Source organism: Triplophysa rosa, unplaced genomic scaffold (genome assembly GCF_024868665.1).
Source record: "Triplophysa rosa unplaced genomic scaffold, Trosa_1v2 scaffold228_ERROPOS374949, whole genome shotgun sequence".
Lineage (NCBI taxonomy): Eukaryota > Metazoa > Chordata > Actinopteri > Cypriniformes > Nemacheilidae > Triplophysa > Triplophysa rosa.
Window position 1 is genome coordinate 13,101 of NW_026634243.1, and position 27,033 is coordinate 40,133.

General features: G+C 39.6%; 2 protein-coding genes across 2 annotated transcripts; one reads left to right on the top strand and one right to left on the bottom strand.

The window, feature by feature from the left end:
- Positions 1 to 1,094: 1,094 nt before the first annotated feature.
- tcp1 (t-complex 1) lies at positions 1,095 to 22,740 on the top strand. Its single transcript, XM_057327391.1, has 12 exons — positions 1,095 to 1,218; positions 1,555 to 1,640; positions 1,748 to 1,876; positions 5,240 to 5,337; positions 5,419 to 5,529; positions 8,144 to 8,325; positions 8,411 to 8,537; positions 19,911 to 20,086; positions 20,328 to 20,451; positions 20,611 to 20,803; positions 21,960 to 22,123; positions 22,360 to 22,740. The coding sequence occupies exons 1-12, from the start codon at positions 1,146 to 1,148 to the stop codon at positions 22,571 to 22,573; spliced, it is 1,677 nt and encodes a 558-aa protein (XP_057183374.1). The 5' UTR covers positions 1,095 to 1,145; the 3' UTR covers positions 22,574 to 22,740.
- A 96-nt stretch (positions 22,741 to 22,836) lies between these two features.
- Positions 22,837 to 26,263, bottom strand: LOC130550051 (inactive serine protease 35). Its single transcript, XM_057327392.1, has 2 exons — positions 26,184 to 26,263; positions 22,837 to 24,581 (listed from the first exon to the last, which is right to left on the bottom strand). Exon 2 carries the CDS (start codon positions 24,566 to 24,568, stop codon positions 23,249 to 23,251), a length of 1,320 nt encoding a protein of 439 aa, XP_057183375.1. The 5' UTR covers positions 24,569 to 24,581; positions 26,184 to 26,263; the 3' UTR covers positions 22,837 to 23,248.
- Between the last annotated feature and the right edge of the window lie 770 nt (positions 26,264 to 27,033).

Sequence of the window (27,033 nt, forward strand, 5' to 3'; positions counted from 1 at the left end):
CATAGCTTGCTTCAGACCGCGAAGGAGGACGGAAGAGGCGTGACAAGAAATTAAAGTTTAATGATTTTTTAAATGAAAAGTTTATTTATGCTGTTCTGTATGATTTGTTTTACTAATTTTCTGAATTGAGTTGAAATTTGAAAATTTTAATACGTTTATTACAAATAAAAAGTACTCAGTTTGAATTGTTTTCTTGGTTTGTTTAATTATGACAGCTTTTGTATGGTAAAAATGCAACATGGTCCTGTTGCACCAGTTTCCCCTTTTAATTTAATTAAAGTTGTTTGTGGGCCAAATCTGGTTTTCTGTGGTTTTCAGTGGTTGGGCCAGTCCTGGGCCCAGAACCCAGGCATGTACTTGGCCAGAACAAAGTACTTATATGGCCCACATCTGGGTCACAGACATGCATGCATTGACTGTTCTCTGAGCCAAGTCCGGGCCTCAATACATATATATATACTTGCAGTGTAGTCTGGGCCACATCTGGCCCACACCCCTTAGTTCTAGTCTGTTTACAGTGCTTGGGCCAAATCTGGCCCACATCCATTAGTTCTGTGGTTTACAGTGCGTGGGCCAAATCTGGGCCGAGGACCCAGGCGTATACTGGGCCAGAACGAAAACCCTGTGGGCCACACAATTTTTGCTACCTGGGTTTGTCTGGATTGAAGCATTGAATCAATCAGTGTGATGATTTTTTTGTGATTTATCTAGCCCTAAATTAAACTTATTCTATACGTTTGTTCATCTTATTTTGTAATGCAAAAAAACGTACTGAATGTATACACTCCACATTTAGGAAATTTAGTGCATCTCATTTTCCAGTTCACTCACCCCGCCACACGATGTCGGTCAATCCTCTCAAGCGTCTGCAAGAAAACCATCGAATAAATTACCACAGCAGAACTGGTATTTGTAGTTTTTATTCATCTAATTGTCTCTGGAGTTATCTGTTTGGATTTTAAATACCTTTGGATACATCCTAAATGCATGAAGTGGTCTCCTTACAGCCGCGATGAGGTTTATATATGTGAGAGTGCTAAATAACGGTTCGTTATCAGAACTGATCTGGAACTTTCTACACGCAGCCCCTCCCTCACCCATAATCCACCGCGCGCCGCTTCATACATTCTTCTCCACCGTGCAACATGTCTTTGATGGAGGGTCCGCTGAACGTGCTCGGCCAGAGAACGACCGGCGAGTCCGTTCGGACTCAAAACGGTAAGTCCGAATTCGGTTACACTCGCAAACGAAAACAAAGCGAGAGGAGCGAGAAACGGCTCGGGCGCCGCTATACTGTAGCGGAAGAGCTGAGGCCGGCGTCTCGCGCAGCACGTGCGGCTTGGCGCAGTTAAATTTAGACTGCGAACTGAATGTAAAGTTTGCGCTGTAATGTTTTACACATAGTATACGAATTATGTAGTGTAGTGTATATACAACGCACATTGTTACTGTTTGCAACTGGAGTGTTGGAGTTCAATAAACAATGCACGAGCCTGCTCAGCACAAAAGCAAGAAGTATTCATGTACTCCCGTGGTTCATCTGTTCATTTACAGTCATGGCCGCATCATCCATCGCAAACATCGTGAAGAGCTCTCTAGGACCCGTAGGACTCGACAAGATGCTGGTGGATGACATCGGAGTAAGTGCCAATGTGACGTCACGGCCTTTTAACGAATAGTTCATTCAAAAAATGAAAATTCTCTACTCTCGTGGTTATAATACTGTTTTCGGATGTGTTTTTTTTAGGATGTGACCATCACCAATGACGGTGCCACCATCCTGAAGCTCCTGGAGGTGGAGCACCCAGCAGCGAAGGTCCTCTGTGAACTGGCAGAGCTGCAGGATAAGGAAGTTGGAGATGGCACAACATCAGTGGTAAGATGTTTGATAGGTTGCTGCATGATGTGATTTATCAACATGAGCAAGAGAGTAAATGTTTGTTATAGAAGCGTTGTGTTTGCTGTGATGCTTTGTCTTCATAACATTGTTATGTATTTACTCTTGTCAAGTCAAAAACTTAAGGTGTGGTGGTTAAAGCTCAAAAGCTGCTGGTTCACGTCAGTAAGAAGCAAGCCTTGCGCCGTCATACCTTTTTGCCTAGTTTTTGGATTTTTGCAGGACAAGTAAACACAGGTTTTCCTTGGCCCATTATATTTTAATCTGCAGTCATTTACAGTTAGGGCCATAAATATTTGGACAGAGGCACATTTTTTGTTATTTTAACTGTGTATGAAAGTGTATTCGAGTTACAGTTTTATAATAGATATTGACTTAAAGTGCACACTCTCAGCTTTATTTAGAGTGTATTCACATCCTGGGGCCTCATTTATAACCGTTGCGTACGCACAAAACATGCCCTGAAAGAGGCGTACGCCACTTCCCACGCAAAAGATGGGATTTATAAAAACAAACTTGACAGAAAAATGTGCGCACCTGCACGCAAACTCTGACCCATGCGTACGCACATTCTGGAGACAAATGGTGAGTTAGTGAACTTAGATTGCAGAAACTAAGATTGATATAAACGCTTATAAGCATTATGCCTCGCACACATTTTATTTGACCTCATATACGTTAAAGATCCATATTATCACAAAGATTAAATCTGCAGAGTTATTTGCGCTTGAGTGATAATTGTTTCATGCACCTTCTTGTAAAATCCAACTTAAATCTTAAATAAAAATTCAATGTAAATATTTAATCAGCGCTGTCTCACCATCACACTATGAGCGCATGAGGAGGAGATGATCCGACTGAACAGGGACAGCATCAAATATGATAACTGCAGAACACAGGGTAAATAAATACTAAATATATTCTGGAAATACAGCCATTAAGCTCTCGCACAATCGTTTCTCTTTATGTTCTTGTTATCAGTCCTAACTATCATAACAAGACTGGAATGAAGAAACATTCGTCTTTTACAATGATGTCTTCAAATGTTATCTCAGGTGAAGGACACCACTAATGGGGTGTTAATGATCAGTCTAAATGCTGTAAACATTTAAATGCTGCAGAGACCTTCTTTGGCTTTAATATAATTATAATAATAATTATAACAATTATTAAGTTGGAAATCTCAGTGAATCTCATGTGTGGCCATTTGTGATTTCGTTACGGAGATAAAGGATGGGATCGGGGTTTTACATAATTTTTTGTTATATTTCTATGGCATCTGATAGCGGTTTGACCAGGAAACGGTGTACGCCCATTATGGTGCGTGACGTCAGGCTTAACAAGCGGATTGGATGGCAGGTTTATTAATATATGAATCAGTATTCATGAGCTGCTTTGCATTGACTATTTATGGGTAAAAATGGGCGTGTACAGGGCGGGATATGAGGCTGATTCACGTACGCACACTTGCAGGTGATCTGTGATTTATAAAGCGAATATTGCTTACAGGTTTTATAAATCGGATTATTTTTGGGCGTACGCTATTTTTGGTTTTCGTGTGCACGTACACTTTTAGTAAGGATCCTACGCACAGTTTTATAAATGAGACCCCTGATTAGCTGAAGGATTTAGGAATTACAGCTCTTTAATATGAAGCTCCCCCCTTTTTCAAGGGACCAAAAGTAATTGGACCGTTGAATAAAAAGCTGTTTTATTCACATGTATGGGCTTTTCCTTAAATAATTTTGTCATAAATGAAGCATGATAAAGGTCTGGAGTTGATTCTACATGTGGTGTTTGCATTTGGAAGCTGTTGCTGTGAACCCACATCATGGGGTTCAGGGAGATCTCCATGCAAGTGAAACATATCATAGTTAGATTTCAAAAACACTACACATCCGTCAGAAAGATGCCAGGAACATTAAGAGCGGCCAAATCAACACTTTGGGACATTCTGGGGGAAAAAAACACTGCTGAGCTCAGTAACAAAACAATCCTAGGTGTCCATATGAGATCAAAGTGGTGGATGATGACATTATCCTCTCCATGATGAAGAAAAACACCTTCACAACGTCCGGACAAGTGAAGAACACTCTCCAAGAGGTAAATATGTCAATGTTTGTCAATCAAAACAATAAAGAGAATACAAGGAAAAAATAGAGAGGGTTCACAACAAGGTGCAAAAGCCTCAAGAATAGGATGGGTAAATTAGACTTCTGAAATAGCCGAACAAGCTCTATAAAGCATATTTTTGGAGAGATCAAATTAATTTCAGCCTGCATAAGACTAAAAAGAATAAAAGATATGGAGAAGGCTTGGAATAGCTCATGATATGAGCATACAACATCTTCAGTAAAATAGTGTTCAGGCAGTGTGATTCCATTTCCATGCATGACGTCCTCAGGCACTGGGTCACTGGTGTTTTTTTGGCGATGTAACAGAAGACAGAAGCATCCGGATTAATTCTTCACTTGTCTGGAAGTTGTGAAGATGTTTTTCTTTATCATGGAGAGGATAATGTCATCATCCACCACTTTGATCTCATATGGACACCTAGGATTGTTTTGTTACTGAGCTCAGCGGTGTGTTTTTTCCCCCAGAATGTCCCAAATTGTTGATTTGACTTAATGTTCCTGGCATCTTTCTGACGGATGTGTAGTGTTTTTAAAATCTAACTATGGTCTGTTTCACTTGCATGGAGATCTCCCTGAACCCCATGATGTGGGTTCACAGCAACAGCTTCCAAATGCAAACACCACATGTAGAATCAACTCCAGACCTTTAACATGCTTCATTTATGACAAAATTATTTAAGGAAAAGCCCATACATGTGAATAAAACAGCTTTTTATTCAACTGTCCAATTACTTTTGGTCCCTTGAAAAAGGGGGGCGCTTCATATTAAAGAGCTGTAATTCCTAAATCCTTCAGCTAATCTGGATGTGAATACACTCTAAATAAAGCTGAGAGTGCGCACTTTAAGACAATATCTATTATAAAACTGTAACTCGAATACACTTTCATACACAGTTAAAATAACAAAAAATGTGCTTCTGTCCAAATATTTATGGACCTAACTGTATATAAAAGGTTAATGGTATGGTTGAAAACACAAGCTTTAGGAATAACATCGCATGTTTCCTGTTATAGTACCACCCATCTGGCTTTCATCCGTGTGTGTGGCTATGCTAACAGGATACAGAAGCTTTCTGTCAAAAACTGCGGGATTTGCAGGTCCTCCCCTGCAAAAACCACAAGTCTGACAGTACACAAATTGATACTTGAAGTTAAATGGGAGATTAAAACGTAGAAACCCTGCTCACTGACGTATGTGTTTATGTAGGTGATCATCGCTGCTGAGCTCCTGAAGAGTGCAGATGAGCTGGTGCGACAGAAGATTCACCCCACCTCCATCATCAGTGGATACAGACTGGCCTGCAAGTAGGAGTCAACTTTCCTGTGTGTCCAGGTATGTTTTATAAAGGTGTTTTGAATGAAAAACTGACTGTCTGTGGTTGACAGGGAGGCGGTGAGATACATCAATGAGAATCTGACCATCAGCACAGATGACCTGGGCAGAGAGTGTCTCATCAACGCTGCAAAGACGTCCATGTCTTCCAAGATCATTGGAGTGTATCCTTAGTGTTGTGTTTGAATTTTGCATTCACAAAATCAAGCTTTATGGTCAGATTTTTATGGCTGGGGTAACGCTATATGGCTGTGTCTAAAACGGAGTGTGTGGGTAAATTATGAAAGAATTTAAATATTTGGGGGAAAAAAATTGTTTCTGTCATAAATTACCCACACCCATCCCAGATGCATGAACACAGAATTATTTTTGGGTGATTTATTTCTTGAAACCAACAATGCCTAAATCATCTGTACAGCCACATTATTATTAGTAGTAGTAGTATTTTATAAATGCTTACAAAAAAGTTAAAAACGCATTGATGGCATTACCACTAATGTTACTCTAAACCAGTGTTGGGTAAGTTGCTCCGAAAATAAATTAATTACTAGTTAATAATAACATATTAAATAGTGTGATTAGATTACGGTACAAATTACTCCTCTCCAAAATTAAGTATTTAATTACTTATTACTAATTACTTACTATATGCTACATCAACCTTGATTAAAATTGATTCAAGGATAAACATGAAACGGCTTATTTAAATCAATTTTAAATAACTACATAAATTATTCTTTAACTGACCAAAGTATACTCAACTCAACTCAACTTTATTTATAAAGCGCTTTTACAATTTTCATTGTTACAAAGCAGCTGTACATGAGACATATTGACTATAAGCAAAATAATTAAAGTTGTACCTACAAAAACAAGAAAAGGTTGAAAACACAGAAGACAGACATACCCACATACAAAACACTCCACACACACAATATGCACACGTACTAACACACATAGACATAGAGACACACACACACACACGGATGCGCACGCACACACACACAACACACACACACGTACGTACACAGACAAGTATGCACACACACACACACACACGCTCAGTGAGAGCACACATTTAGGATAAAGGAGAGAGAAGCACAGGTCAAATATAACAGACTATAAATTCCTATATGCAATATTAATTAAGTAAAACTTTAAAATTCTAAAGCAGCCCCCCCGGTCAGGCAGATAGTGCAAAAACAGTATGCAAACGGTGGCGAGGAACCCAAAACTCTAATCGAGAAAAAAAACCTCAGGAGAACCCAGGCCCAACCAGGGGATTCCAGTTCCCCTCTGGCAAAAGCTGCTGCCTCTGCACAAGCTCCAGAGAACTTGCACAACAAGGCTAAATAAAATAAATAAACTTAATAATAAAATAAATTATAGTTTAAGATTATCATTAATAATCTAATAGCATTTGAAGTTTTGTGGTGAAGACATGTCAAGAGACCGCGTCCTTCTTTATCCAGCTCTATCATCTCAGCTCTTGTCAGGTCCCCACTTCCCATTCTCCGCTCTACCATCAGGTCAGGCCATGAACTGCATCCTGCTCGCTGTGGTAACCTTGGAACAATGAGACAAGACTGGCTGAGAGTAGAGTACTGTTCTGTACTCTTTGATGCAACAAGTACATCAGTTGTGTTTTTGGTTCCGGTTGATCTAACTAATGCAGCCTAAACCCTCTGAAGATTTATATTATGGAAGAGTAGTGTATGCAAGATTAAAAAGATGCGTCTTTAGTCTAGATTTAAACTGACAGAGTGTGTCTGCCTCCCGGACAGTGCAGGGAAGACTATTCCAAAGTTTAGGCGCTAGATAGGAAAAGGATCTACCACCTGCACTTGATTTTGAAATTCTAGGTATTACCAACTGACAGGACGCCTGAGAGCGTAATGCACGTGAAGGACTGTAATACAAAAGGAGTTCATTCAAGTACTGAGGAGCTAAACCATGTAAGGCTTTATAGGTAATAAGCAAGATTTTAAAGTTAACGCGATGCTTTATAGGTAACCAGTGCAAGGTTGACAGAACCGGGCTAATATGTTCATACTTTTTTGTACGTGTAAGAACTCGAGCTGCCGCGTTTTGGACCAATTGGAGTTTTTGTAATAAGCCTGCAGGGCAACCACCTAACAGTGCATTACAGTAATCTAGTCTTGATGTCATGAATGCATGAATTAACTTCTCTGCATCTGAGATTGACAGCATATGACGTAGTTTAGATATATTCTTAAAATGGAAAAACGCAATTTTACAGGTGTTGGCGACGTGGCTCTCAAATGACAGATTACTATCGAATAGAACGCCAAGATTCTTTGCTGACGACGAGGGTTTTATGGAACATCCGTCAATAGTTAAACAGTATTCTTGGTTGTTACTTATAGCAGTTTTCGGTCCAATAAGTAACACTTGTGAGATATACAAATGTGAGAAGGATACATCAAAGCATACATTTAAAGTATAATTTAAAGACTTATAATTTTGATGTCATTTCCACTATTGAATATCTTACACAGTATTTAGTTCAAATACATCAGAAGTAACTAATAAATTACAGAAAAAAATTACCTTGTAACTAGTTACACCCATATAAATGGCTTTTTTGTAGCACAGTGGTAAGAGCATGGCGTTAACAACGCCAAGGTCGTGGGTTCGAACCCAGGGGATTGCACATACTTAGAAACAAATGTATAGGATAATGCAACGTAAGTTGCTTTGGATAAAAGCGTCTGCCAGATGCATAAATGTAAATATTGGTCCTTGACGTTTTCTCAGTGATGCTGATTTCTTTGCCGACATTGTGGTGGATGCTGCCCTGGCTGTTAAATTTGTTGATGGTAAAGGTGTTGCACACTATCCCATCAACTCTGTGAACGTGTTAAAGGCCCACGGACGTAGTCAGAAAGAGAGTTTCCTCGTCAACGGATATGCACTGAACTGCACCGTCGGATCACAAGGTTTGTCTGTTTGCTTGCCAGCTTTTTTTTGCACCCATTGTTTTTCATCATTATTGTGTTAAGAGCAAAAATCCCATATATTCAGGAATGGTGAAGCGCATGTCCAACGCCAAGATAGCTTGCCTGGACTTTAGCCTGCAGAAGACCAAGATGAAGCTGGGCGTTCAGGTTGTCATAAATGATCCCGAGAAGCTCGATCAGATCAGACAGAGGTGAGATCAGACTCTTAAGAACGTAAAGAAGGCTGTAAGTTTTCCCATTTTCATTGCTGCCACACCATCAGTGGTGTGTGTAGTTATACGCGTGGGATAAAGTAATTTCAGCTCAAAGCCACTGTTAGACACAGATGCTCATGTGCGTCTTGTTTTACCTTTGAGCTGTACATTGTGATGTCATCAGGTTTGGGTGACTAGACGTGCCGATATTCGGTAATGCGATTAATTGCGGTAATGGATTAGCACGATGTTGATATCGCGGGCACTTTCAAATACCGCGAAAATATATAGATTTTTTAGAACGTGTATTTGTTTATTTTTCATCCACCGGATAAAAGTACACTGCGTGTATGCTGCGTAGGAATGCGCACTCTGATCTAAACGATCCCGTTCCCCATGTGGAGATGCCTACGTGTGTGCGCGTGCGCTGCTGAGCAAAAGACGCCTGCGCACTCTGATGTAAACAGTACCACACGGAGAGGAAGCATGGCGGAAGGAGGAACGCTGCTGACGATTTATCCCCCTTCTAAAAGGGTGAAGTCTGAGGTTTGGAAATATTTTGGGTTAAAAGTAAGCCGAGTAATGAAATTTGACAGTGTGGCAGAATAATTATTTTTAATCATACGTTGATGGAACGCAATAAAGTCATACGCTGTCTCAAAGTGCGAGTGAATTTGCTGTTTATAAATGTTTAGTTTGCTATAATAGTTAACACACTAGCTTGGCTTGTTATTCAAACAATAATAATAATAACATGAATTGTAGTACTAGCGTTGTACAGACATAAGTATATTTAAAAGCAGTTAACACAAGTTGTTCTTTTGCAGTTTGCACTTTTGCACTCACTTTATACATCATTACTGTGTGTTGTTTTATTTATATTTAAATGTTTGAGGTTCTCTTTATTATTTAAAATAAAGTTGTTATCAAGAGAAAAACACTGAAGTTGGTTTATATTTTCAACCTGCATTTCTCATAGAATTGAATACTGCGATAATACCGTTTACCGCGATGAAACCTTAATCAATTAATCGCAGCATGGAGATTTGATACCGGCACAAGCCTATGGGTGACCAAGCTTTTTACATCACAGTACACACAATTTATATGATTTAGTCTAGAGATGCACCGAATGTTTGGCAACCGAACATGTTCGGCCGAAATCGGCAAAAATGACATTCGGCCAAATAAGTGAAATGGCCGAATACATTTTACCGAACATGACTTGTGGTCAGGGATGTGATTTTTCCGTATTTTCAGACCTTGTGGGATGACCCGTGTAAATTGAGCAAATCCAATCTATTTTTTTCACAGAGGGGGTTGGGGGGGTTTGCAATCCGTGCGGCATCATCATTCAACCGGTAAACTGGTCCTTGATGCCTTTTACATCTCGCACATTTGTTGAGATGCGCAGAACCGCTGCTCATTTGGAGCACAGTAATCAGTTGTGTTGCAGAGCATGTGAGCAGAGCCGAGCGGTGAGAATTTCCGCCCCCCGCTCTACCGCACTGCTCAACTCTCAACTCAACTTTATTTATATAGCGCTTTTACAATTTTCATTGTTACAAAGCAGCTGTACATGAGACATATTGACTATAAGCAAAATAATTAAAGTTGTACCTGCAAAAACAAGAAAAGGTTGAAAACACAGAAGACAGACATACCCACATACAAAACACTCCACACACACAATATGCACACGTACTAACACACATAGACATAGAGACACACACACACACACGGATGCGCACGCACACACACACAACACACACACACACACGTACGTACACAGACAAGTACGCACACACACACACGCTCAGTGAGAGCACACATTTAGGATAAAGGAGAGAGAAGCACAGGTCAAATATAACAGATAATAAATTCCTATATGCAATATTAATTAAGTAAAACTTTAAAATTCTAAAGCAGCCCCCCCGGTCAGGCAGATAGTGCAAAAACAGTATGCAAACGGTGGCGAGGAACCCAAAACTCTAATCGAGAAAAAAAACCTCAGGAGAACCCAGGCCCAACCAGGGGATTCCAGTTCCCCTCTGGCAAAAGCTGCTGCCTCTGCACAAGCTCCAGAGAGCTTGCACAACAAGGCTAAATAAAATAAATAAACTTAATAATAAAATAAATTATAGTTTAAGATTATCATTAATAATCTAATAGCATTTGAAATTTTGTGGTGAAGACATGTCAAGAGACCGCGTCCTTCTTTATCCAGCTCTATCATCTCAGCTCTTGTCAGGTCCCCACTTCCCATTCTCCGCTCTACCATCAGGTCAGGCCATGAACTGCATCCTGCTCGCTGTGGTAACCTTGGAACAATGAGACAAGACTGGCTGAGAGTAGAGTACTGTTCTGTACTCTTTGATGCAACAAGTACATCAGTTGTGTTTTTGGTTCCGGTTGATCTAACTAATGCAGCCTAAACCCTCTGAAGATTTATATTATGGAAGAGTAGTGTATGCAAGATTAAAAAGATGCGTCTTTAGTCTAGATTTAAACTGACAGAGTGTGTCTGCCTCCCGGACAGTGCAGGGAAGACTATTCCAAAGTTTAGGCGCTAGATAGGAAAAGGATCTACCACCTGCACTTGATTTTGAAATTCTAGGTATTACCAACTGACAGGACGCCTGAGAGCGTAATGCACGTGAAGGACTGTAATACAAAAGGAGTTCATTCAAGTACTGAGGAGCTAAACCATGTAAGGCTTTATAGGTAATAAGCAAGATTTTAAAGTTAACGCGATGCTTTATAGGTAACCAGTGCAAGGTTGACAGAACCGGGCTAATATGTTCATACTTTTTTGTACGTGTAAGAACTCGAGCTGCCGCGTTTTGGACCAATTGGAGTTTTTGTAATAAGCCTGCAGGGCAACCACCTAACAGTGCATTACAGTAATCTAGTCTTGATGTCATGAATGCATGAATTAACTTCTCTGCATCTGAGATTGACAGCATATGACGTAGTTTAGATATATTCTTAAGATGGAAAAACGCAATTTTACAGGTGTTGGCGACGTGGCTCTCAAATGACAGATTACTATCGAATAGAACGCCAAGATTCTTTGCTGACGACGAGGGTTTTATGGAACATCCGTCAATAGTTAAACAGTATTCTTGGTTGTTACTTATAGCAGTTTTCGGTCCAATAAGTAACACTTCCGTTTTGTCCGAGTTCAGTAATAAAAAGTTGTTACTCATCCAGTTTTTTATATCGACTATGCATTCCATTATTCGATGGAACTGCTGTGTTTCATGAGGCTTCGAGGAAATATAAAGTTGAGTATCATCAGCATAACAGTGAAAGCTAACTCCGTGTCGCTTTATTATATCTCCTAGAGGTAGCATGTATAATGCGAAGAGCAGAGGCCCTAAGACTGAGCCCTGTGGTACACCGTACTGGACTTGCGATTTGCGTGACACCTCATTGTTTATTGCTACAAATTGAAAACGGTCGGATAAATAAGATTTAAACCATTTCAAAGCTATTCCCTTAATGCCGACATAATTTTCGAGTCTATGTAGGAGTGTGCTGTGGTCAATGGTATCGAATGCAGCACTAAGGTCTAGCAGCACCAATAACGAGATACAACCTCGGTCAGACGCCAATAGCAGATCATTTGTAACTCTGATCAAAGCAGTCTCTGTACTGTGACATGCTCTAAATCCAGACTGGAATTCTTCATTGATGTCATTCCTTTGGAGGAAGGAGCATAATTGAGTTGAAACTACTTTTTCCAGAACTTTAGATATGAAAGGTAGATTCGATATAGGCCTGTAGTTCCTTAGTTCTCTAGGGTCGAGTTGGGGTTTTTTGACAAGGGGCCTTATAACAGCCACCTTATATGCTTTAGGCACATGTCCTAATGTCAGAGATGAGTTAATAATACCAAGAAGAGGATCTATAATTTCTGGGAGCATCTCTTTCAGTAGATTTGTAGGTATAGGGTCTAGTATGCATGTTGTTGATTTAGATGATCTAATAATTTTAGACAGCTCATCTTGATCTACGGTATAAAATAATTGCATTTTCTCCTTAAGGGCGCTGTAGTTAGTTTGTTCAGCGGGTTTCACTTCTGATTGCATTGTTATAATTTTTTCTCTAATATCTTGGATTTTATATGTGAAGTAGTTCATAAATTCATCACTGCTATGCTGATATACAGGATCAGAAGTCACTGACGATTTATTTTTTGTTAATTTAGCCACCGTGTTAAATAAAAACCTAGGGTTGTGCTGGTTTTCTTCTATTAGTGATGAAAAGTAGGCGGATCTAGAAGTTATTAGGGCTTTCCTGTATTTTCGAATACTATCCTTCCATGCTGTACGAAATACCTCTAATTTAGTTTTCTTAAAGTTGCGCTCCATTTTTCGGGCCGCTTTCTTTAGAGCCTGAGTGTGTTCATTATACCACGGTGTGGGGCTGCCATTTTTAATCTTCTTTAAACGTAGTGGAGCAACTGTGTCTAGCGTTACCGAGAAGGTGGAATTAAAATTTTCAGTGGTAATGTCAAGATCTTCAACGTTATTTCTCATGATTTGAGACAATTCGGGCAGATTATCGAGAAACGCATCTTTGGTAGTTGAAGTTATTGTTCTACCATATTTGTAACAATGAGTTTTATTTGCAGCCGTAGGCCAGTGAAGCAAACATAATACCAGATAATGATCCGAAATGTCTTCACTCTGCTGAAGGATTTTAACGTCGTCCACATTTATACCGTAAGACAGTATTAAATCTAAAGTATGATTACGAAGGTGAGTGGGTCCTGACACATGTTGACTAATGCCCATGGAGTTAAGAGTGTCTTTGAAAGCCATTCCTAAGGCATCTGTAACGTTATCTACGTGGATGTTAAAGTCACCAACGACAAGGAGTCTATCTGCGGCCAGTACTAGTTCTGATAAGAACCCACCAAATTCTTTAATAAAATCTGTGTGGTGCCCTGGAGGCCTATATACAATAGCTAGAATCAATTTAAAAAGTGTTTTATCTTTAGTATTAGGTGTTGAAACATGAAGAACCATGACTTCAAAAGAATTATATTTAGAGTTCGACTTCTGGGAAATGCTAAGAGAGTTATTGTAAAGTGCTGCGACACCTCCCCCTCTGCCTTTTAGACGAGGCTCGTGTTTATAATAATAATCTTGGGGGACAGATTCATTTAAAGCAATATAATCATCTGGTTTTAGCCATGTTTCTGTCAAACAGAGCATGTCTATTTTATGATCTGTTATCATATCGTTAACAAAAAGTGCTTTATTAGAGAGAGATCTAATATTTAGCAATCCGAGTCGTAACAGTTGATTATCTGTATTTTGTTCATGTTTAGTTTGTTTAACGTTTATTAAATTACTTTCAAGAGGTTTACGCATTATTTTATGTTTGCTAATCCGGGGGACAGACACAGTCTCTATTTTGTGATGTTTGGGAGAACGGATTACTACATGTTGTACATTTTGTGTATTCTGCGACGTGAGACGGCAAGCAGACAGTTGGTTAAGCCATACTGTCTGCTCCCTGACCTGGGCCCCAGCGAGTCAAGTTTTAGCATTAGCATTAAGACTTTTTGCCATATTTCTAGACAGGATGGAAGTCCCAGCCCAGGAGGGATGGAGACCATCTCGTTTCAACAGGTCAGGTCTGCCCTCAAAACTCTTCCAGTTATTTATAAAAACTATATCATTCTGCAGGCACCACTCAGACAACCAGCCATTTAGTGATGATAATCTGCTATAAATCTCATCACCACGATAAGCAGTGAGGGGGCCAGAGAATATTACAGTGTCTGACATCATGCTTGCGAGCTCACACACCTCTTTAATGTTATCTTTTGTGATCTCCGATTGACGGAGTCGAACATCATTTGTGCCGACGTGAATGACAATCTTACTGAATTTACGATTAGCCTTAGCCAGCACATTTAAATTTGACTTGATGTCAGGCGCTCTGGCTCCCGGTAAACATTTGACTATGGTGGCTGGTGCCTCTATGTTAACGTTCCGAACAATAGAATCACCGATAACTAGGGCACTTTCAGCAGGTTTCTCAGCCGGTGCGTCACTGAGCGGGGCAAACCTGTTCGAGACTGTAATCGGAACGGTCGAGTGATGTTTTGTCCTGCGACTACGCCGTCTCACAGTCACGAAGTTTCCCAGCTGCGGAGGATTTTCAACCGGAACCGAGCTGTGTGCGCTAATGTTGCTCGCATCCAAAGTGTTTTCTATCGTCGTTAAACTCTTACTATCCTCAGATAAGGATTGGATGCGAGACTCTAATTCTAAGATCTTCTCTGTCAGCCTAACTATTTCCCTGCATTTATCGCATATAAAGCCCTCGCAGCTGACAGAGAAGGCTAAGCTAAACATATGACATGAGGTGCAAGTAACAATAATAGGAATAGAAGCCATAACTCACCGGATTTGAAGTGCAATTCCAACTTACCAAGGTTGCTCGATGGATCGTAGTATACTCGCTTAAAAAGAGAAACAGTTAGCACACAAGACAAACCAGAGGCAAGATGATATTCCAAAGTGTGAACAGAAAGCAAGCTAACACGCTATTGCTATGCTAACGGCGTTAAGTTAACTATCACTTTTGGTTTAGACTCTTCCAAGTAAATAACAGGAACAGGGTTATTGAGATATCAGGATAAGTTAGCAACGACAGTAATAATTAACGATAATAAAATACACTAATATTAGAGCGAAGTGGTAAGCGCACTGATACAAACAAGCTGCCGGCAGCGATGCAGGAAACAGGAAGCAGGAGAGCACTAGACTTTGTCCGCTCCCCGCTCACCTACAATTTCATCCCGCTCCGGTGAAATCGCTCCACGCTCGCTCAAATTTAAAATTCCTCTGCATGCCTAACACCTGCCGTTTTCAACTGAAGCCTTACCCCTCATTTACACTGCTCGCATGCACGGCAAGTTACGGCTCCGACGCGGCTACTGGAACTGTTCGCGGTCATTCTAGTCTATGCTTGTGTTTACGAGTTTGGGGGAGAGACGTGAACTGAAATGGTTGTCAGTCAGAATTGCTTGCATGGATGTTTTTTTCTAATAATCCAATAGTTTTAGCTTATAATGTTGAGGACACTTGTTCTCGAAGTAATTTTTGAAGGGGACACAAATAATACAGTAAAAATTGTACTTACTACATCACAAAGCGACAATATGCGGTAGGTTCATAGGTTTATCATGCAGGCTTGCAGTCATATTATAACTGAACTGAACTGCCACGTACTGTAATACAAGTGAACACCTAATAAAGCTGTTTCCATTTTATTTGTCTCTGTTGTCAAGACAGGAAACAAGTATAAAAACATACTCCCCGTGATACTACATGTTAACAATGAATCACTTTTTAAACACAACAACATGCAAATTTTATCCTGATTTATACTGCAACATCGTCTGACAAAGACTAAATTGTCACGTATGTGCGCGACTGTGTGTGACACGGGACCTGAATGGCAAGGATCGGTGGCTAATTGTGACCGTTAATGTTAACATCATGCCAGGTCGCCACAAATAAAACAATGCATGGGAAACGGCTTCGGCGCGTTAGTTGCAGTGTGTGACGCACTATGCAACAAGCTATTGTAAACAAGCTAACATTAACTAGCTAAGTACCGTTTTAATCGCTAACACAGCAGATTCATGGAAAAATACATCAGTAATCAGCCTTTTTTTCCACAACTAATTTATTGATGAATCAGCATCAACTACATTAAAGAGAATCACTTCATTTAACGTGAATAAAATAGCCTTCTTACTGGAGTTCAACAACCACTGCTGAACTGAGCCACATACCTTACTTATGTGTAGTAGCGTAGGTGAGATGAATGGGGAAAGCAGGCAGTGGGCCAAACCACTGAGGCAGGGGAGGGGGAACTCTACTGTTTCTAAGCGTAAAACGCATCTTTTGCGTTTGTATTTTTGTCTAATTACACAATTAGTTTAGGTATACATAAATAAACAATAGACAGTGCGATTTTTAATGATTTGGGAGGGACAACCCTCGGATGGAGGGGGACGTGTCGCATCCCAAGACCCCCCCCCGGGATTTACTCCCCTGGTTATACAGTACATTCTTTCAGCAATCAGTTATGGGCCTAATATAGGCTATTCAAGAAGGGAGAGGGCTCAATTTTTGTTTTAATTTAGCCTACTTGTTTTTAACTAAACAATTTTAGTTTAAGTTATATTGTATTATATTGCAAGACAAAATATAAAAAGCACATTTTGACCATTCAGTTTATGCAATAGTGAAAAAATTGGCTAAATAATTCGAAGAAATAAGAAAAGCCGTATTCGGCCAAGCGTTTCATTTTTATTCGGCTTTTGGCCAAGAATTTTCATTTCGGTGCATCCCTAGTCCAAAGAGGAGGTCATATGCTAAAGTTTGCCTAATCATTGCGTATGCAGGTGAATAGTGGGAGGTCCATTTACATCCGGTTGTTAAACAACATGTTTGGAGGATAAAGAGTTGGAAGCATGGCTGAGGGCCGTCTCTGGGAATAACCGTGAGGTGTACTGCTCTGTGTGTCTGAAGGCGTTTAGCGTAGCCTCATTTCTCTTTCTAATAAATCTTGCATTGGGTTAGTCACTCAATTCATTCTCTTGTGCTTTGTTCCCACCCTTCTAAATTTTGTTTCATTTATAAGGAGTTGTCACAAACTAAGACTGTTTAGTTGTGATATCTTACAATCATTATATAGTAAGTGTAAGTTAAAGTGTCCCCAATGTAACCGATTAAAACTAAAAAGTCCGGTGAGGTCTTAAAATGTATGGAAAGAGTCTTAAAAAGTATTAAATTTAGCTCCATGATTCCTGTATATACCCTGAATACAACAGTTTTCGTTTATTAATATTTTTAACTTATAGGTCTAATGTTGAATGACACTTTTTAATTAACCGTTTTGTTGAAGGGGTACAGAGTAACTTACATTACATTTTTTTTAGCAGTCAGTTATAGGCCTAATTAATATAGGCTATTCATGAAGGGAGATTGCTCAATTTTTTTTTATTAGGGCCCGAGCACCGAGGAGCAAGCCACCGGCTTGCACCGCAGTGCAGAGCCCTATTGTTTCTGTGTTCTTCTCCCTCTTTGATCACTAATTTGAAGGCCTAAACATGCTCAAAAACTCACAATAACTTGCACACGCATCAGACCTAGCGAAAATTTACGTCTGATAGGGGTTTCAAAATTAGGTGTGGCAAAATGGCTCGCTAGCGCCACCTAGAACTGCCCAGGCCACTAAGCAAAACGTACATGCACCAAATTTGGTGGGCTCATCGAACACCCTGAATCATTAAGAAAAGTCTCTTGGAGCATATCTCTAAACCCAACAGGAAGTCCGTGATTTTTGATTTCCTGTGCAATTTTGTAATTTGTTTCAATTTCCAGTCGTCGTACTTTAACAAACTCCTCCTAGAGTTTTAATCCGATCAACATCATCTTCATGTCATTCTCATCTTAAGGCCTTTGCAAAGCTAAATTGCGGAGATCCTGACTTCGTGGGGGAATGTGACCCTGGCGGCCTGCCAAAGTTTGGCGTTTCGCCATGAACAGGAAGTTGTTGTAACTCAGGCCTACAATGTCCAACAGAACCCAGACTTCACACATTTGATAAAAGTTCTGGCCTGAAGACATCTACATGGTAATATTAAGATACAGTTATAGCGCCACCTGCAGGAAACAGGAAGTGACATGTTTTAAACTGTGATTAACTCCTCATAGAGATTTGAACAGATCAGCATCATATTTGAAGAGTACAGCCAGTATGATCTTCAGACATTTGTGAAGATACATTGCAAGAACCTAACTTTTCGTTGAGGGGCGTGTTCCTGGAGGCCTGACAAAGTTTGATGTTACCATGAAACAGGAAGCCATAGTAACTAAGGCACACAGTGTCTGACCGGCCTCACACTTCACATGTTTGATAATAGTCGTGGCCTGAACACATATCCATGTCAGTGTTCAGTTATAGAAATAGCGCCACCAGCTGGCAAAAGGGAATGTGACTCATTTAAATAAATAACAAATCCTGCCATAATTCGCCTGCATTAATTTTATCGCCTACGATTACACATGTCCATGTCAGTGTTCACTTATAGCAATAGCACCACCAGCTGGCAAAAGGGAATGTGACACATTTAAAGAAATAACAGGAAATCTGGTACATGTAAATAAATTAAAGTCTTTCTATAATATAACTTCCTAGACTTTTGTAACGATACATTGCAAGTTTCTGACTTTTCGTGGTGGTGGAGTCCGTGGTGGAGTGACAAAGTTTGATGTTTCGCCATGAAACAGGAAGACATAGTAACTCAGGCACACAATGTCTGATCGGCCTCACACTTCGCATGTTTGATAAGAGTCCTGGCCTGAACACATATCCATGTCAGTGTTCACTCATAGCGATAGCGCCACCAGCTGGCAAAAGGGAATGTGACGCATTTAAATAAATAACAAATCCTACTATAATTCGCCTGCATTAATTTTATTGCCTACCATTCACTGTTTTCCTTATGTAATCGGGTTGCGGAGGCACTTTCTGCGAGGGCCCAATCATCGCTGCTCGCAGCTTTAATTGACTTTGTATTGCTCCATTTTATTTTAAGTTGTATTGTATTTTATTTAAAAGCAAGACAAATTATAAAAAGCACATTTTGACCTTTCAGTTTATGCGTTAGTGAAAAAAATGGCTAAATAAAGAAGAAATGCAAAAAACCATGTTTAGCCAAGCGTTTCATTTTTATTTGGCTTCGGCCAAGAATTTTCATTCCGGTGCATCCCTAATTTAGTCATCTAGTCAGTGCTTTAGAAATGAACGGTACTTTATTATGGAAATTATCATAAAGAATGTAACAGTATGTCAATAGTGGAATTATTGCTGCCGGTTGACACTGGTTTATTTTCCAAAGCAGCTTTACAGGAGCAAATAAGAAAAACACAGAAAGGTAAAACACAGCACAGTGCATGGTGTTTATAGACCAAGCAAGATCATTATAATAAATAATATCTAATAAATAAATGAATAAATAAATAAATAAATGCAGTCTCCCGGTGAGCAAGCCAACACTGCACTGCTCTGCTGTGGCGAGGAACCCAAACTCCAATGATGAATAATGGAGAAAAAAAAACCTTGGGAGAAACCAGGCTCAGCCGGGAGGGCCAGATCTCCTCTGACGTGTCATAGCTGCACAATGCACATTGTGAAAAGCGCTATATAAATAAAATTGAATTGAATTGAATTGAATTGAAAGTTTATGCTGTGGTTTGTACCACCCAGATCATTCTCTGTTTGATTGACAAGTCATTTTCTTCTTGTCTCTTGTGTTTGTCACTTTAGGGAATCAGACATCACTAAAGAGCGCATTCAGAAAGTTCTGGCATCCGGTGCGAACGTTGTCCTCACAACAGGCGGCATTGATGATATGTGTCTGAAGTATTTTGTGGATGCTGGTGCCATGGCAGTAAGAAGAGTGCTGAAGAAGGATCTCAAACGCATCGCCAAAGCAACCGGAGGTACGCTGGCTGCATTTGTTTCTGTCTGCATTTAGCTTATTTGTAGCCAAAGAGTAATTTTGATGCTGTTTGAGTCTGTTAAAGAGAAGAATCAGCCTTGTGAGTTATGGGATTGAATTGATCCAATGCATGTAGGCATATTCATTTATGTTGTATAAAAGAGTTTAGCCTTCAGCTGTGAACACAGAAGTAATGTAGCATTTAGGTTTTGAAATGTGATTTTGCGTTTGTCACCCAACAGCCACTGTTTGCTCATCTCTGTCTAACCTGGAGGGAGAGGAGACGTTCGAGGCGGCCATGTTGGGTCAGGCAGAGGAGGTCCTGCAGGAGAGAGTGTGTGATGATGAACTCATCCTTGTCAAGAAGTGAGATTATCATTCTTATCTTTCTAAGAGTAATACTTTGAGACTTTTTTTGTCAACGCTAACTAAGAGGCATGGTAATATAAAAACGTAAAAAAAGTTTACAATATAACATAACAAAATATTTGACTCATCTTGTGTTTCTCTGTTTCTGTCTTACAGTACAAAAGCTCGTACATCTGCCTCTATCGTATTGCGTGGGGCGAACGATTTCATGTGTGATGAAATGGAGCGTTCTCTGCATGACGCTCTGTGTGTTGTGAAGAGGGTGCTGGAGTCTAAATCGGTGGTACCAGGAGGTGGTGCTGTAGAGGCTGCACTGTCTATTTATCTGGAGAACTATGCTACCAGCATGGTGAGGATTTGGTTTATTTGTATATTTATGAGTAAAACTGAACGTGTGCAAAATAATTCTTATGTACATATCAGTGTGCTCATTGTTGGTTAAATATTTTGGTAAAAAAAAGTGAAATCTCGACACTATCTGACCTTTTGTTGGTCTGCCGTGTTTTTTGCAAGCAAGCTTATTTAAAACAGGATCTCAAAAGCAAAAAAGTAAGGCTTCTTGTTCTTGTCAAGTCTCTGCTGTTGTGTGCAGAGGTTGACTTTTGTTTAAACAACAGATATGAATTTAGTACTTATTTCAGATAAATGATTTGCAGAATACATAAATGTAGGAAAATAGTGTTTTCCAAAAATTAGGTCTCACTCGGTAAAAAAGGTGAAATAAATATAGTTATGGCACCTGTGTAAGGAAATGCATATAATTCAAACCATAAAAATGTACCTCAAATGTCATGGGCCTTTTGAAAATGTGCAATAATTCCTTGTACTGGTGAAAATATGGTAGCATAATAATTTTTTCTTCATTTAATCTGCGGATAAGAATAACGTTAGTTATGCACTGTGTTCCTTCCATGTAAGTTTGTCTTTTTGGTTGTACTGTCAAGCTGAAAATGCACTTTTCTCACTTGTGGATGATTCTTTGATTTGTAAATTACATGATGGTAACAGAAAAGTTGCATTGAATCAGTCACTTCGCGTGTAAACACTGCACATCAGTGTAATGCAGTGTATTGGTGCTAGAGATCCACCAGAGGGTGTTGTTTATCTATAAACCCGATTTAAACTCAAAAGCTGTCAAAGTGTATACCTTCATATTATGAATAGTTATGTTTTTTTAAGTGTCAGATCATTTAACTTTTTACTTTTCAATCTCCTCCCATTATATTTGCTGACATGCCCGTTTGATGGCATGTACAGTTATACGTGTGGGAGACATTAAGAGTTTTGAGAGATGACGGAGCAGATAAACAGCTCTGCTGCATCCATTCTGCTCAGAACAAACATATCTGATTTCTCTTTGTATATGTGCACTGCAGCGGAAACTATTTTAATATCCAAATATATCAGCTGCTTTAATGTTACAGTTTGAGTACAGTTTCCATTGGTTGTCTCGTGAAATTGTGAGCATACAAATAACAGTTTCCTTTTGTGTGTTTTGGCTGCAGGGCTCCCGTGAGCAGCTGGCTATTGCTGAGTTTGCTCGCTCTATGCTCGTCATTCCTAAAACTCTGGCAGTGAATGCTGCACAAGACTCCACCGACCTGGTGGCCAAACTCCGAGCCTTCCACAATGAGGCTCAAGTCAACCCTGAACGCAAGAACCTCAAATGGTAAGTGTGTTACAGTTTTTCCAAGTCATGGAAACATGAGTTCAGACTGATGAAAAACATGCAATCGCACAAAATTTGTTAGAGCGAAAATAATGTATGGTAGTGGTTTATTATATGAATTTAGTTCTTTTGAATGGGTGGTGTTTTTTAGTTGAAAGGGATTGGTTCCGAGCGTGATGTGGAAGCAATGTGGGTCAAAGACTTTTTTAAGACGTGTTTGTTACGTCTTCCCTTAGGATCGGATTGGACCTGGTCAATGGAAAGCCACGAGATAACAAACAGGCGGGTGTGTATGAACCCACGATGGTTAAAACCAAAAGTCTGAAGTTCGCCACCGAGGCAGCGATCACCATCCTTCGAATCGATGACCTTATCAAGCTCTTCCCTGATCAGAAAGAAGGCGGGCCCTCCTACCAGGACGCCATCCAATCAGGCTCGCTGGAAGGATAAAATTCATTTGCATTGAATCTGGGGTCATTTTGCTCAGCTTTGTATTTATGTCTGAATCCAACTGATGGGCTCTTAGTGTAGACCGTGCACTTTGTTTACTTTTTGCTAATATGGTAACATGTTTGTTTTTCTCCATTTCAACCATAATAAAGCAGATGTGTTCGCTTTTTGGCTTCACCTTTTATTGTGTATAAGATGCCTTTTTTGTACTTGCATAGTATATTGTTCACTCCCACAGTCAAAGGAATATTCTTTCTCATGAAAGAGATTAAAGTTTTTAGCAACACAACACATTCAAACTAAAAGTGCATATAGCAGAAGTAAAAGTCACTACCTGTTCTATGTCGGAAACAAGACCTGATTTGCAATGAAAGGGGGTTGAGAAAATATTGACCAAACTTTTATTTTTGGGTTGCTAAGTACAATTTTGAATAAGTCAAGCTGCTTTGCTTCATTTCAGTAGTTAATTGAATTACTGTGAACTTTGCTGGAGATTTGAACATAAACATGCCAACAATCTCAAATTTAGCCATTTGAAAAATAAATACTACAGCGTCACTTTCCTAGCAAAAAATTCTACTACAGATGCTTTGTATGTGCAATGTCACATTTTTGGCCTCAAACAGCACCAGTTTCTGAGGACCTGTTGACATGTTACACCTGTTATAAATATAATTACACCAGTTTACAGCGGCTGGCATCTCCATGTATCCAGTTGCATATCTGGGCATATTTTGTAGGTGTAATCCTGACTGCAACATTAAAGTCTTCCTGTGTACCATTAACCTCCACCCACTGGTGTCCAGAGAACACACCAATAACCTTTCTCCTCCACTTTCTTTTCCCTCCACGTTTACCGTCGGGCTCTTGGAGCCGTACGTACACTCCAGCTCCACTAGATCCATTTTGAGCATCACAGTACTGGTACAGTAGATCGTTGGATTCCTCTAAGACTGAACAGAAACGGTAGACCACCTTCCCCGACTGATCGTTATCAAAACCAGAGAAGTGAATTCTTCCTGCTGGGATGTCTTTGACTACAGGAACGATGCCTAATTCCATGTATCTCATCTTCTGGGGTCTTTTCAGCTCCAGTAAGGCGTAATCATAGTCAGCTGAGACTTCATTTCCCTCTCTGTTCATCCAGCCAGTTGGCACTTGTGTTAGTTTGACACGCGTCCACCGGAACGATGGCTGCCTGGAGTCTGTCTCTGTTAATTTGGACTGATCTGAATCAGAATTACGTCTGATACGGTTCTTTCTCCTGTGTTCCTTGTCTTTTTTAACTACTTGTCCTTCAGTGGCTACATCTTTTTCCGTATTTTTCACTTGACTATCTTTCATCTTCTGTCCTCTCCTCCTGTTCCCTCGCTGCTGCCCTCTCTTGCGTTTGGAGCGAAGCTTCATGATACCCACTCGGAGTCTCCTGCTTCCTTTTAGATAGCCTCGTCCATCGTGAACACAGTGAGCCGCAGTCAGAACGTGTCTTGGGGACACCAGGATTCCCGAGCAGCCGGTGGAAAGCTTCACGGAGGCAGAAAACGGGTAGTTGGTGGTGAAATGTTTATCTGTGATCACAAAGCGCCCATCTATGCCATACACCTGTCGTTTCCTGCGCTTGAGGTGTCCCGGCTTGCAGACAACAGACGTGTTTTTTAAATCGGTGACCCCATTCAGTTTGATTTTGGTGAAGGTGCGCGTTCCATTCGCGTAGATTGTTTCGTATGAGAGCAATCGTTCCAGCTCGGAAGGCCTCAGTTTTGGCAGGTTTCTTTGGCACTCGATCCCACACATCACTCCCAGCTTACTGAAGTCATCGGCAATGAATTCTGGGCTTTGAAGCCTCATTGTGATCTGGTCCTGGATCGTTGGGATCTTCATCTGCAGCAAATGGCAGTCTTCTTCGTTCTTTGTGGTAAAATCACCACTATACACCAGAGATACTACCACAGCCAATGTATTTAGACCGAACAGGAGAGGCCGAGGGTGTGCCATTTTGCTTCTTTACCTGAGGGAAGGAAAAGAAGAGATCTGGAGTTACCAGGCTCCTAACATAATCCTGGTATGGTCCTTATTCAAGGTAGATGCCATAATTGAAAATCAGGCAGTGAGTGATAGGTGTACAGTATAGTCAATTGTACCGTCCTCCTATTTTCAGGCCTGGTACTAGGCTTGCTCAACTGGGGGGCAATCATATATTCTGGTTAGATATAATCATAGTTTATTACATTATTATTTTTCTTTCATTTTTCTGTTATTAAATTAACAGGTCATTATATATAGTAGACAATGTACTTGTTATTATTATTTTTATTTATTTTTTAATTATTGTAATTGTCATCTGGAGATTTTAGGAGGGGGCCAAGAAAAATCTGAGGGGGGCAATTTCCCACTAGCCCCCCCTAAACCCGGCCCTTTACTACTATTTTACTAACTTAACCTAAACTCACTAGAAAATGCAACTATTTTATGAGGTGGTGGTTTCGTATGAATTTGAAATTGTAAATAGTACAAAACGTATGATTATTAGAAAAAAACAAGAATGAAGCCCCACCCCTAAATTTAATGTCACTGGAACGAAAGCAGATCCTGTGTACAAATGACATGTACAATATAATTCATACCGTTTGAATTAGACACCTTCTTAAATGGTTACAAATGAGATTTTGCTTAAGGTCGCATCCTATTTTTCACAATGTATCTTTTCCAAATCATTATTTACACTGCAATTTTTAAGAAGACGTTTTTTAGTGTTACATGGTACATGTAACAGTGCAGTCCATTGAACTATTCACTTGTCCTTCAGAGCCTCATAGTGAAGTACAACACCTTTACAGTTACCTGACATAACAGGTAGTCCAACAGCACTCACATTTTAACTGAAATTGTTACTATGCCTCTGGAGGTGAAATCATTTGGGGTTAATGTATAGAAGCTAATGTGTTCTTATGCTGTTGTGTTACATAAAATCCAAGAGTTACTAGACTGAAATTAAAGTCTGGAATAGCCTGAATAATGGGCACAAATGTCCTGAGCAAAGATGTAAGAAAAACTTTTGAATTAGTCTGTAAATAAACTTGTTTAAAAGTAAGGAAAGAAAATTGGTGGTGGTATATCAAACATAGGCAGCACATTGTAGTGAATACTTAACATTGTAAAAAGAAACAAAAGTAACGTGTTATTATGTATGTACTGATAAATGTAAGTGAATAACACTGCGAATCGAAAAACAATTGTGTGTTCTGTATTGGTCAATTTTAACAATGTAGTGTTTAAAATGTACTGTGAGAAAGCCTGAAAAGCCAATTATTTCATTATTATAAATAGAAATTATTATTCACAAAGACTAATGCAGTGGGTCGATAATACTATTAAAAATGTCAAAAGTAAAATGTAACTCATTATTGGTTTACCTCTGGAGAAAGCAGTACATAACACAGTGATGAGGTATCAAAATTATATATTTTGCAGTGTTTAATATGCAGTGTGTAAATAATCTAGTACAAAACAAGCTGTCACTGTCTCCACCTAACTGAAAAGTTTATCTCTGCTTGTTTCAAATTTGCTCCACATTCAACTCTTTAATAACTTAAACTTTGTACACACTCACCTTCAAAGTTCATGAATCCGATGACAGATGAAAAAGTTCACCCCGACTGACACCTTTTACTAGATTGATGACATTTATCCATGTGTCTTGAGCTGTGAGAGATCTGTGGATGTGTTGAGGGACTGCGCAAGCTGTTCTGTGATGCTGGAGTTTGTCGAAATGGGCGGAACAACCAGCGAGTCATTCAATGTGTTTATTTTTACTGTGACACAAGGTGATAGGCTTTTTAAATAGAGTTTAAGCAGGTAGTTCCTGACACGAACTATGCCTTACAAAAGTGACCATAAAACACTTAAAAAAGGTTTCTTAAAGTTTGCACAAGGTTCTTTGTTGGATAGTAGGTCCCATAAAGAACCCTTAACATCCACAACTTTCTGTTGCACAAAGGGTTCTTTGTTGTAGAAAAAGATTTTAGTAAAAGCTTTCGTAAAAGAAATGGTTCTTTTAAAAACCTTTAACTGGTTGTTCATGGAAAAGAACCATTATGTATTACCATATGTTAATACTGTAAAATTTGTTCGCCCTCCTGTCATTCCAAACTCTTTTGAAGATATTTTAAAGACTGTTGGTAACCAAACAACATTGGACCCCAACAACTGAAACAACATTTCTCAAAATATCATATTTTGTGTGAAGAAAGAGTACAGGTTTTGAACCACACAAGGTTGAATAATTAATGACATAATTTCTATCCTTGGGTGAACTATCCCTTATGCATTTTACATCTTAGATATTAAAGCTGTACTTAATAGCAACCAGGCGTGCCGCACAGGTCCAGCACAAATGAAACGAAGCGCCCCCTGGTGTCTGGCTGCAGTGTAGTTCATAAACGCCCCAAACGTAAAAAATC

Excerpts from the sequence above, each read along its gene's own strand:
- tcp1 (XM_057327391.1), top strand. The coding sequence starts at position 1,146 with ATGTCTTTGATGGAGGGTCCGCTGAACGTGCTCGGCCAGAGAACGACC. Across the intron at positions 1,877-5,239 it reads GAGATGGCACAACATCAGTG|GTGATCATCGCTGCTGAGCT; the intron begins GTAAGATGTTTG and ends GTGTTTATGTAG. Across the intron at positions 20,804-21,959 it reads AGAACTATGCTACCAGCATG|GGCTCCCGTGAGCAGCTGGC; the intron begins GTGAGGATTTGG and ends TTTTGGCTGCAG.
- LOC130550051 (XM_057327392.1), bottom strand. The coding sequence starts at position 24,568 with ATGGCACACCCTCGGCCTCTCCTGTTCGGTCTAAATACATTGGCTGTG.